This window comes from Oncorhynchus kisutch, linkage group LG5 (genome assembly GCF_002021735.2).
Source record: "Oncorhynchus kisutch isolate 150728-3 linkage group LG5, Okis_V2, whole genome shotgun sequence".
Lineage (NCBI taxonomy): Eukaryota > Metazoa > Chordata > Actinopteri > Salmoniformes > Salmonidae > Oncorhynchus > Oncorhynchus kisutch.
In genome coordinates, this window is record NC_034178.2 from 64,470,612 (window position 1) to 64,482,691 (window position 12,080).

Sequence of the window (12,080 nt, forward strand, 5' to 3'; positions counted from 1 at the left end):
GTCAACTTACTAAGGAGGTTGTTCAGTCAACTTACTAAGGAGGCCGTGCAGTCAACTTACTAAGGAGGCCGTTCAGTCAACTTACTAAGGAGGCCGTTCAGTCAACTTACTAAGGAGGCCGTCAGTCAACTTACTAAGGAGGCCGTGCAGACAAGTTACTGGGAGCACTGCCACAAAAACAGCCCGAGCTGCCAGTAGCTTCTCCACTTAACCCTGTGCCTCGTGTAAATAATATATAATTATAACAAGTGTTTAACGAGAATTATATTTTGTTTCACCTCTTGACGCCTCTTGCATACACACACACACACACACACACACACAATAACATACACACTATATACACACATACACATGGATTTAGTACTGTAGATACAGTATGTGGTAGTGGTGGAGTAGGGGCCGGAGGGCACACAGTCTGTTGTGAAATCTGCGAATGTAATGTTTTTAAATTGTATAAAACTGCCTTAATGTTGCTGGACCGGAGGAAGGGTAGCTGATGCCGTGGCAACATCTAATGGGGTCCACAATAAATATAAATATACATCTTGATGTTCAAGTAAACATATTGACTCAGGTTTGGGAATGACGCTAATCATGTTGACATTTGGAGTCAGCGGTTGGTTCTGCTCCATTGTCGTTGAAAGTAAGTGACAATAGAACTGGTTCATGCTGAAAAAATAGTTCCAACCAACTCAACAATGAACATAAAGTAAGTTGTTCAGGCTTTAGTCAACTCCCTTGTCATTTTCATGCCAAATCATGTTTGGGCAGCGATGAAGGAGTTGACTGAGGCAGAAACAAACTGGCACACAGGCTACAAGTTGAATGACTTTAAAGTAATACTTGTATGCCGCAAACCTCCTCCTCCCTCTCGACTCACTGTGCTTTGGCTTATGTAATATTTATATAGCGTAGATGAGCAGCAGGGCCCTCACGCAACGCATGTGCCAGGCTTCCCATGTTAGCAAGGATAGCCTCAACACAACTGAACTTGGCTAGGTTCATCAAGTTCATTTGTCTTTGTAGCAGCGACTTTTAGTATCACAAGCTCTTTCAACAGGGGTTTAAGTTACTTCATAGAAATGACACCTGTATCTGTATAAAATCATAAGAGATCTTCACTGATCTATTACTGACCAGCACAACAAAATAAGGTTAGAGGAGTGTCTAAATGTTCAATATGCCACACACAAAAATATTAGGGTTCCTCAATGGTTCTGGGAAGGGTGATGGTTCTATGTGGAACAATAAGGACTCAAGAACCCTTTGAGCTCTTCAACGGTCGCGGACCGTTGAAGAGCTCAAAGGGTTCTTGAGTCCTTATTGTTCCACATAGAACCATCACCCTTCCCAGAACCATTGAGGAACCCTAATATTTTTGTGTGTGGCATATTGAACATTTAGACACTCCTCTAACCTTATTTTGTTGTGCTGGTCAGTAATAGATCAGTGAAGATCTCTTATGATTTTATACAGATACAGGTGTCATTTCTATGAAGTAACTTAAACCCCTGTTGAAAGAGCTTGTGATACTAAAAGTCGCTGCTACAAAGACAAATGAACTTGATGAACCTAGCCAAGTTCAGTTGTGTTGAGGCTATCCTTGCTAACATGGGAAGCCTGGCACATGCGTTGCGTGAGGGCCCTGCTGCTCATCTACGCTATATAATATTACATAAGCCAAAGCACAGTGAGTCGAGAGGGAGGAGGAGGTTTGCGGCATACAAGTATTACTTTAAAGTCATTCAACTTGTAGCCTGTGTGCCAGTTTGTTTCTGCCTCAGTCAACTCCTTCATCGCTGCCCAAACATGATTTGGCATGAAAATGACAAGGGAGTTGACTAAAGCCTGAACAACTTACTTTATGTTCATTGTTGAGTTGGTTGGAACTATTTTTCAGCATGAACCATTTCTATTGTCACTTACTTTCAACGACAATGGAGCAGAACCACCGCTGACTCAAATGTCAACATGATTAGCGTCATTCCCAAACCTGAGTCAATATGTTTACTTGAACATCAAGATGTATATTTATATTTATTGTGGACCCCCATTAGATGTTGCCACGGCATCAGCTACCCTTCCTCCGGTCCAGCAACATTAAGGCAGTTTTATACAATTTTAAAACATTACATTCGCAGATTTCACAACAGACTGTGTGCCCTCCGGCCCCTACTCCACCACTACCACATACTGTATCTACAGTACTAAATCCATGTGTATGTGTGTATATAGTGTGTATGTTATTGTGTGTGTGTGTGTGTGTGTGTGTGTATGCAAGAGGCGTCAAGAGGTGAAACAAAATATAATTCTCGTTAAACACTTGTTATAATTATATATTATTTACACGAGGCACAGGGTTAAGTGGAGAAGCTACTGGCAGCTCGGGCTGTTTTTTGTGGCAGTGCTCCCAGTAACTTGTCTGCACGGCCTCCTTAGTAAGTTGACTGACGGCCTCCTTAGTAAGTTGACTGAACGGCCTCCTTAAGTAAGTTTGACTGAACGGCCTCCTTAGTAAGTTGAACTGCACGGCCTCCTTAGTAAGTTGACTGAACAACCATCCTTAGTAAGTTGACTGAACGGCCTCCTTAGTAACTTGTCTGCACGGCCTCCTTAGTAAACTTGTCTGCACGGCCTCCTTAGTAACTTGTCTGCACGCCTCCTTAGTAACTTGTCTGCACGGCCTCCTTAGTACTTGTCTGCACAGCCTCCCTAGTAATTTGGCTGAAAAAAAATTCTGGCAAGCTTCATCCATATCCATTTAGAGTGGAGGGAACCTAACCCACCTGCACACACGATCACACACACACACACAATCACACACACACGCACACACACACACACGCACCACACACACACACACCACACACACACACACACACACACACACACACACACACACACACACACACACACACACACACACACCACACACACACACACACACACACACACACACACACACACACACACCACAGTCCCAGTGGGTGGAGTTAAGACCAGAGATAAAAGTATATGTATGAATAATTGAGAATACTTCACGTTACTGGAAGTCGGGTAAAAAAAAAAAATATATGAAATACCTCCTGGCATATACAGCAAGTATTCAGACCCATTTACTATTTCCACATTTTGTTACATTAAAGCCTTATTCTAAACTTTATTAAAAACAATTCTTCATCAATCTACACACAATACCCCAAAATCACAGAGCAAAAACAGGTTTTTATTTATGACGAATAAGAAAAGGAAATATCACATTTACATAAGTATTCAGGCCCTTTACTTGGTTGAAGTACCTTTGGCAGCGATTACAGCCTCAAGTCTTTTTGAGTATGACGCTGCAAGCTTGGCACACCTGTATTTGAGGAGTTTCTCCCATTCTCCCACTCGATCCTGATTAGTTTTATTTATTTTATTTATTTTACCTTTATTTAACCAGGTAGGCAAGTTGAGAACAAGTTCTCATTTACAATTGCGACCTGGCCAAGATAAAGCAAAGCAGTTCGACAGATAAAACGACACAGAGTTACACATGGAGTAAAAACAAACATACAGTCAATAATGCAGTATAAACAAGTCTATATACAATGTGAGCAAATGAGGTGAGAAGGGAGGTAAAGGCAAAAAAGGCCATGATGGCAAAGTAAATACAATATAGCAAGTCTCCCAGTCGATCCTGATTAGTCTCCCAATCCCTGCCGCTGAAAAACATCACCACAGCATGATGCTGCCACCACCATGCTTCACAGTAGGGATGGTGCCAGGTTTCCTCCAGACGTGATGCTTGGCATCCAATGAGTTCAATCTTGTTTCTCCTTCTGGAAGGTTCTACCATCTCCACAGAGGGACTCTGGAGCTCTGTCAGAGTGACCATTGTTTTCTTGATCACCTCCCTGACCAAGGCCCTTCACCCCGATTGCTCAGTTTGGCCCGGCGGCCAGCTCAAGGAAGAGTCTTGATGGTTCCAAACTTCTTCCATTTAAGAATGATGGAGGCCACTGTGTTTTTAAGGACCCTCAATGCTGCAGACATTTTTTTGTACCCTTCCCCAGGTCTGTGCCTCGATACAATCCTGTGACGGAGCTATACGGACAATTCCTTCAACCTCATGGCTTGGTTTTTGCTCTGACATGCTGTGGGACCTTATGTAGGCAGGTGTGTGCCTTTCCAATCATGTCAAATCAATTTAAATTTACCACAGGTGGACTCCAAGTTCTAGAAACATCTCAAGGATGATCAATGGAAACAGGATGCACCTGAGCTCAATTTCGAGTCTCATAGCAAAGGGTCTGAATACTTATGTAAATAATGTGATTTTTTGGGGTTTTGCTTTGTCATTATGGAGTATTGTGTGCAGATTGATGAGGGGAATTTTTTTTTTATACATTTTTGAATAAGTCGTAACCAAATGTGGAAAAAGTCAAGGGATCTGAATATTTTACGAATGCACTGTACAGTACAGCCTTGATTCACCATTTTACCATTAGACGCATACATTATCTAGTCATATGACGATATCAGCCAGTTTAGCAAATGCTAAATTACTGTGGCATTCACAATAAATTACACATGCCATTTTAAATGTAAGGATAACCGTGGATGTGTTTTCTCGTCTCCCTGTTTTTCAGCCTACTCCGACAAGATCAAAGAGATGTCCATGCTGTCTCTGATCTGCTCCTGCTTCTACTCACAACCACACCCCAACAGCCTCTACCAATATGGAGGTTAGTAGTGAAGAGCTCTGTGTTTGTCCGTGTCCCTTAGAGATTATATAAATGCTGTATATGATCTCTCCACTTCTCTGTCTGTCTGTCTGTCTCCCCTTCTATGTCTGCCTGTCTGTCTCCCTCCCCTTCTCTGTCTGTCTGCCCTTCTATGTCTGTCTGTCTGCCCTTCTATGTCTGCCCGCCCGCCCGCCCGTCCATCCGTCCCGCTCTGTCTCTCTCTGTCTCTCTCTCTCTGTGTCTCTCTCTCTGTCTCTCTTCAAGCTGCTGTGTGTTAGTACCATAGCATGGTGTACAAACAGGCCAGTAATTCTGAGTCCTGGCCGCCACAGCCTTACTGCCCTAATACCTGTTGTTCTCCACAGACATGGAGGTGAAGTCCCTGAACAAGCGGGCATCCGGCCAGGCCTTCGAGATCATCCTGAAGGCCCCCGCTGACCTTTCTCCGGACAGGCCCCAGCCCCTGCTTTCTGCTCCCAAGAAGGACCTCTCCCCGGACGAGCTCCAGAAGAGGCTGGAAGCTGCGGAGGAGAGGAGGAAGGTAAATGGAGAGCATGACAGAGAATGGGTCAGCATCTCTTCTCACCCTTCGATTCTTCTCACTCTTCACAATCTCTCTCATCATCTATCCGGTTTCCTCTCGCCCTTCTCTCTTTCTCCCTCTTCGCTATCATTGTCTCCTTCTCTCCCTCACCATCTCTCTCCCTCGTCTCTCTCTGCAGTCTCAGGAGGCCCTGGTGCTGAAGCAGCTAGCTGAGAAGCGGGAGCACGAGCGACAGGTGCTCCACAAGGCTGTGGAGGAGAACAACAACTTCAGCAAGATGGCCGAAGAGAAGCTTAACTACAAGATGGAGGTCAACAAAGAGAACCGCGAGGCCCAGCTGAATGCGCTGAAGCAGCGGCTCCGGGCGAAGGTAAGACTGTCAATCAAAGCTATGGCCTAACTTAGAAAAAAGTGTTTTGTGGGTAGAGAATAGAGTATCCTAAACATGATTGGAGGTGATCTTTTGTTTAGGGGTCTACTGTAATGAAAAAACAAGGAGAACTAAGGCCGTAGACATGGGCATTGTGAATACTTACTGGAGGAGTGTGATGACCTAGCCGCCTTTCTGGCAACAGGAGGATATGCATTAGCATGAAATGATTAGCCTGAACGCCAGTCTGTAAATGGATGACCAGTCTGTAACTTAAATTGGCAAGGAAACAATTTAGCATTGCTGAATGCAGAAACAATCAGATTCCTACATTCTTCACTTTTGTTTGATGGCAGTTGATGTTGAAACTCTAACCAGTGTTAATAGAAGAATAAAGGAAAGAAGGGCGCTGAGGAGTATTTCTCTCCACTCATACAGGAGTAATAAAGGCCTAGTTCACTAATTTTGTGGATTTTTTAAATATATATATTTTTTACTGCAGTACCCTCAACACCCCTACTTCCTGCGACTAAATTCTGTTTAAAATATGTAAATAAAGAGAATAGAGAACAATGGTGGTGACTATGTAAATTACTTTCTATTGCAGTATTTTATAGCACATCTTCTCTAATTTTCACTTTGTTTCATCACAGGAAATCCATGCCGCTGAGGTCCGTAGAAACAAAGAGCTCCAAGCTGACCTCTGTGGTTGAAAACATTTTCTACAGTTTTGTCAAGAGATTCTCATCTGATGGGTTTTGGTTGGAGGAAATGCTACTTTTTAAAATCTCAATGTCTCAAAGGCTCTTGCATTGTTCAGTATACACTGGTTTCACAAGCTAAAAATGTACACAGATTGTTTCTCATCTCTGTGTGTATTTTTTTTTTTAAACGACAAACATTTTGAAATGCGATTCACAGTAGGTCAAAGGTCAGATTTACTAAACCTTTGTACCTGTGTTAAGACTGCACCTGTGAGTTCATACAAAGGAACAACATGAAACAATTGAAAAGTTATTTCTCTGACTTTTTTTTTTTTTAACCTTTTAAAAAAAATAATTATGTTTGGTACTGTCCAGAAAAATGACCAGTTAATTTTTGCACTAGTGTAAATGCTTGGAAAATCTGTCTGTGTGTCAGACCTAAAAAGCTACTGTAAAAGTGTGGCGTATGGTGAAATATTTGATTGTTTTGGCACATGGGGCAGGCGAGAAGAGCTGGTGTGTGTGTGTACATCTTTACTGTTTGTTTCTGTGTTGGGGATGTTGGGGATTTTGTACAGATGCTAGTTTTATGTGTGTTCATGCACACCTTTTCAGAAGGGTGTGTGTGCGCCTACGTCAGAGAGAAAGGCTGTGAGTCGATTCAAAACATAGCAGTTCAATAGGTAATGTTCAATTCTCACAGGAAGTCAATGTCTACACTGCATCTGTACTGGGAGTGAATTTGTTCCACATATTTCCAAACTGTCATTATCTTGAAAAATGAGCTTGAGGTCATAACACAATCCCTAATTCTATTGCATAAGGTACTTTATGACATGGGAGCAGAGCCACGCTAAATGGACTCAAGAGTTGCCCCTGTGCTAGAGGCTTGCTCAGACCTCGTGAAACGGGATAATATACCATATTCAGCACAATCTACAGGCAAACACACTAACCTGGCCATTCATCATGTATAGTGACACCCATTGTCAGTTTGTGCAGCTGTCTTCAATCAAACTTGTAAAGTTAATCAATTGAGTGTATAAAATGGAGCATAGTCACATTTAGGCCTCAGTTCAATAAAGTTCAGTATTCACGTTGCTGTAGGTCAGGAAATGAATTAGGTTACGACACATATGTTTAATTTGCTTGAAGAGTGGCTTTCGTTCTCGCTTCAGTTTCATTTCCGAGCTACTGAAATCTTCCACACAGTCTGTTTATTTCTGAGAGTCACTCACTTGTGACTGTTGAGTAAGTGCCACTGTAGGGGACTACATTGAGTAAAAAGATGACTCCACGACAGAATGCCGTAGTTAGTTTGCAGTGAGTTAGAGTCAATGTGACAGAACTAGTTTTATGCAAATCATATGCAAATAAGAAGGTTTATGATGTGAAGTTTGGCATGCGATGTAGAGGTATCAAATGCTGACATAGCCTGAATGTATTACCAGACACACTTGCCCTTCTAGCAGCATATAGGCAGGCCTAGGTTACTCGTGCCAGGTTTCCCTATACAGTATTATACAGGGATAATGCTGGGATAATGCTGCTAAGCTTCAGTGGGGTTGCACTAGGACACACAGTGGGGTTATGCTAGGATACAATCCCGTTATGCTGGTGCTTGACTTGGTTGGTTGTCGCCTTGCCTTAAGTAACCTTGACATCGTGCCAACTACTGTTTTAATTATCTTTGTCTAAGATGGGTCCACCAGTCCATTATGCTTACATACACACAGTCTCTGCACATACGACTCTATGTGAATAACTCAACAATAGCTCACCTTTGATACAAGGTCAGCCGTTGTGGCTTGCATATAAAGTCTGATAAACTATAATAAAGTTGGGGATAACTTATTTTTTTAATTTACATTCGTGACATTTAATCATTTACATATGTATTGTTTACAATGGTAGTAAAATATGTCACATGAGATCTGATGATATAGCTTTCACACATCTTTGAAAAATCTAGCCTGGTAAAAAATGATGCTTCAGAATGAATTTCACTGGATCAATAAAACCTTCATGGCACGTTCAAACATTTGTGATTATCTGGTTCATCCGAAGAGCAGGGGACTGGTGCCAAATCACCCACAGGTAACGAAATGGATGATGAATCATCATGTGATAGTTATCTGCTATTTCCCGGACTATTATCAACGTTTGCATGATTTGTCTGTCATAACGTTTGACCAGTAAAATGTGTTATGTGATAACGGATATAATCGAGGGTCTATAGCAGAGATTATGGAAGAATTCTCTAGTCTTATTCGTATTATTTATCAACTGTATGTTTATACTAGAGTCATTCTGCAGAGTATCATATGATGATGCCCTCATGCTGACGCCCAGAATGACAGAAACGAAACTTAACTGTGCATACAATACTAGTGATGGGCATTCCGAGTCTTTTCGGTGTAGGCCAAACGGTTCTTCGTTGAAAATGCTTAAGAATCGACCTACAACCACAAAAATAGCTAAATTGCATTCAAATAAACGTTTACCTGGCCAAATTAGATGGCCTGCAAAAAATCTGGACTAGATTGACGCATTCTCCCCCCTATGTGTTGTTTCTGCCCTGAATATTCACACTCCTTAGATAATTATTTTGTAACTTCTCTGCAGAAAAAAAAGTTAGTTTGTGCTCAAAAAGCAGTAGCAGGAGGGAAAAAGCAGTACTAGCAGTATGCAAATCAGGGAGCCAAATGATCGGCTCTTTCACCGATGCGATTCGGTTGCCGACGTTCACCAAAAAGATCCGTTCAAAAAGAGCCGTTCATTCGCGAACAACCCATTACTAAATTATATTCCAGCGATGGGAGGGATTTATTGTCCCCATATCCACTATAACAGATACAACGGAAGAAACTGGAGTTTCAATTTAATGTGAAATGTCTGACTGTTAAAACTCCTGAAACTATTGAGGTGAGTTCAGCATTTTAAAATTAGTTAATTAACCATGTGTGGGTTATAAGCGAACGTTCTGTAAATAATTGATAATGTGACGAACCTGCGACTTCCTTCTAGATCAAACCAGGAATTACTTGATGTTGCATTTTTTTATTTATGAAAACAAATGATCTAATTGTTTCCTGGTGAAAGGTATGCAAGGTAAAGCGGCCTATAAGATCCGTCCAAAACGTGTACGCACAAATATTGGACCATATGTGTCTTTCATACTTTTCGCATTCTTAGCTCGGCTTTAACAATTTCTGTAAACTGTAAACACATTCACATGAATAGAGAACGGGTACGGAGCCGCGTTGGTTGGGAATTTGAGCTGTGCGTCCATCGTGGACGGTGGTCAATAGATCCATATAGCAAGTTGGGGGCGATGAAACAACAGAAGCACATTAATTTTCAATGAATGAAGCGAAGTGCGCGGGAGGACCGTTGGGCGATGCTAGAATGGCCAGAGAGGAAGAGGAAGAGAGAGGCCCAGCTCGGCAGAAAATCTGTCTCCCTCTAGCAGGTGGCGTTTTTTCGTTGTTTCGCCCACCAAGCAAGTAGTTTGGTCAACAAAAACATTTATGGCTTATTTGCTACACAAATGGACAATTATTTGATGGAATAGACGTTTTGTAAGAATGTACTGATATAAATAGGACACGTGACATCCCGGTCACTAAGAAAAAAAAACTTAATATCAGAGTTGTCTCAGTATGGCTTTGCATATTCATGACATGAGGCTAGTAGCTTAGCATATCTTTCCATTGAATACTGGTGTTTGACGTCAACAACCTAATCTAATATTTAAAACATTAAAATAATGAGATGTATTCACCAATCCAAAGAAAGGATAGGTGGGAGCTAGACAGCCAGCAGTGGCGCTTTGTGGACAAAGACTCCCATTGTTTAGGGCGGAGAGAAATGTATCTTGTCAGTATATCCATAATCTTTGGAATGGGCGAGGGAGCTTGAACAGGGCTGGACCAAAGTTGGGAAAACTTTGTACTTGCTATTGACCAATCAACTCTCACTATAGTTTCCAACCCCTAGTGGATTGGCTGTTGATACTTAGCACTACCTAGCCTGGTTGCTAGCTTGCTATAACCAACATGAGGGTGAAGAAATCTTGACTATCTGAATTTACAGTTAAAAGGATCTCGGCTATCGCAATCGGATGCTGGTGTCTCAGCGTCTGTGGACTATGATTTAAGCGTAAACAATAGTCCACAGACTGCTTTACTAAAGAAATCTCTGTTGGCCAACAGCCTATCGACCAAACAATCGACCAGTCGACTAAATGGGATCAGTCTTAGTTGACTCCATTGCTTCCAACAGTTGTGTCAAGTTGTCTGGGTGTCCTTTGGATTGTGGACCATTCTTGATACACACATCTTTTGTCTTTCCCCTTCACCCTCGGAATGGCACACACATACACAATCAATGTCTCAATTGTCTCAAGGTTTAAACATTCTTCTTTACCCTGTCTACTCCCCTTCATCTACACTGATTGAATTGGATATAACAAGTGATATCACTAAGGGATCATAGCTTTCACCTGGACTCACCTGGACAGTCTGTTATGGAAAGAGCAGGTGTTCCTAATGTTTTGTACACTGTTTGTCTTTAAATAGGCCTACCTCCTTTCTGCATTGGACTCGTGCCTCATGTCTGGTGTGGAAAATTAACTCCTGAAAGTACAATGCTTAGATTCATAATGACATCTTAGATTTAAATCTTTACAAAACAGCGATAGTTTCTTTGCAAAGAAGACACACAGGTTTGGCATTGGAGAAATGCTGTACGATGAATATCTTTTAATAGAGTATGTAGGTAAAATCTTTCCTCATCAATAGCGCTTCAAGCTTGGCACACCTGAGCACTCTGGAGCAGGTTTTCATCAAGGATCTCTGTACTTTGCTCTGTTTATCTTGGCCTCGATCCTGACTAGCCTTCCCCAGCATTATGCTGCCACCGCCATGCTTCACCGTAGGGATGGTGCCAGGTTTCCTCCAGACGTGACACTTTGCACTCAGGCCAAAGAGTTCAATCTTGGTTTCATCAGACCAGAGAATCTTGTTTCTCATGGTGTGAGAGTCTTTAGGTGCCTTTTGGCAAACTCCAAGTGGGCTGTCATATGCTTTTTAGGAGGAGAGGCTTCTGTCAGGCCACTACCATTAAAGGCCTGATTGGTGGAGTGCTGCAGAGATGGTTGTCCTTATGGAAGGTTTTCCCATCTCCACAGAGGAACTCTAGAGCTCTGTCAGAGTGACCATCAGGTTCTTGGTCACCTCCCCGATCAATGCCATTCTCCCCTGATTGCTCAGTTTGGCAGGGTGGCCAGCTCTAGGAAGAGCCTTGGTGGTTCAAACTTCTCCCATTTAAGAATGATGGAGGCCACTTGTCTTCTTGGGGACCTTCAATGCTGCATACATTTTTTAGTATCCTTCCCCAGATCTGTGCCTCGACACAATCCTGTCTCGGAGAACTATGGACAATTCCTTCGACCTCATGGCTTGGCTTTTGCTCTGACATGCACTGTCAACTGTGGGACCATGTATAGACAGGTGTGTGCCTTTTACAAATCATGTCCAATCAATTGAATTCACCACAGGTGGACTCCAATCAAGTTGTAGAAACATCTCAAGGATGATCAATGCAGACAGGATGCATCTGAGCTCAATTTCGAGTCTCACACGGAACCCAAACCGGCTGCGCACGTGCGCCATCGTGCATAAATGTATATTTTTTGTCCCCCCACACCAAATGTGATCACGACAAGCAGG

General features: G+C 42.3%; 2 protein-coding genes across 4 annotated transcripts in view; both read left to right on the forward strand.

Moving 5' to 3' along the window:
• Positions 1–4,549: 4,549 nt before the first annotated feature.
• Positions 4,550–6,431, forward strand: LOC116374119 (stathmin-3-like; the record flags this gene model as incomplete). The annotated part of the gene is made up of 4 exons (XM_031823915.1): positions 4,550–4,730; positions 5,096–5,271; positions 5,453–5,644; positions 6,298–6,431. Coding segments are annotated over 4 exons (609 nt in total), but the record flags the coding sequence as incomplete, so codon positions are not given.
• A 2,713-nt stretch (positions 6,432–9,144) lies between these two features.
• Positions 9,145–12,080, forward strand: part of LOC109891412 (helicase with zinc finger domain 2) — a 41,149-nt gene continuing 38,213 nt past the window's right edge. For 2 of the 3 annotated variants that reach the window (XR_004210106.1, XR_004210107.1), the window contains exon 1: positions 9,145–9,273. The gene's annotated coding sequence lies outside the window, so the exon portion shown is untranslated. The remainder of the gene's footprint in view (positions 9,274–12,080) is intronic. The other variant, XM_020483919.2, reaches the window with a different exon arrangement.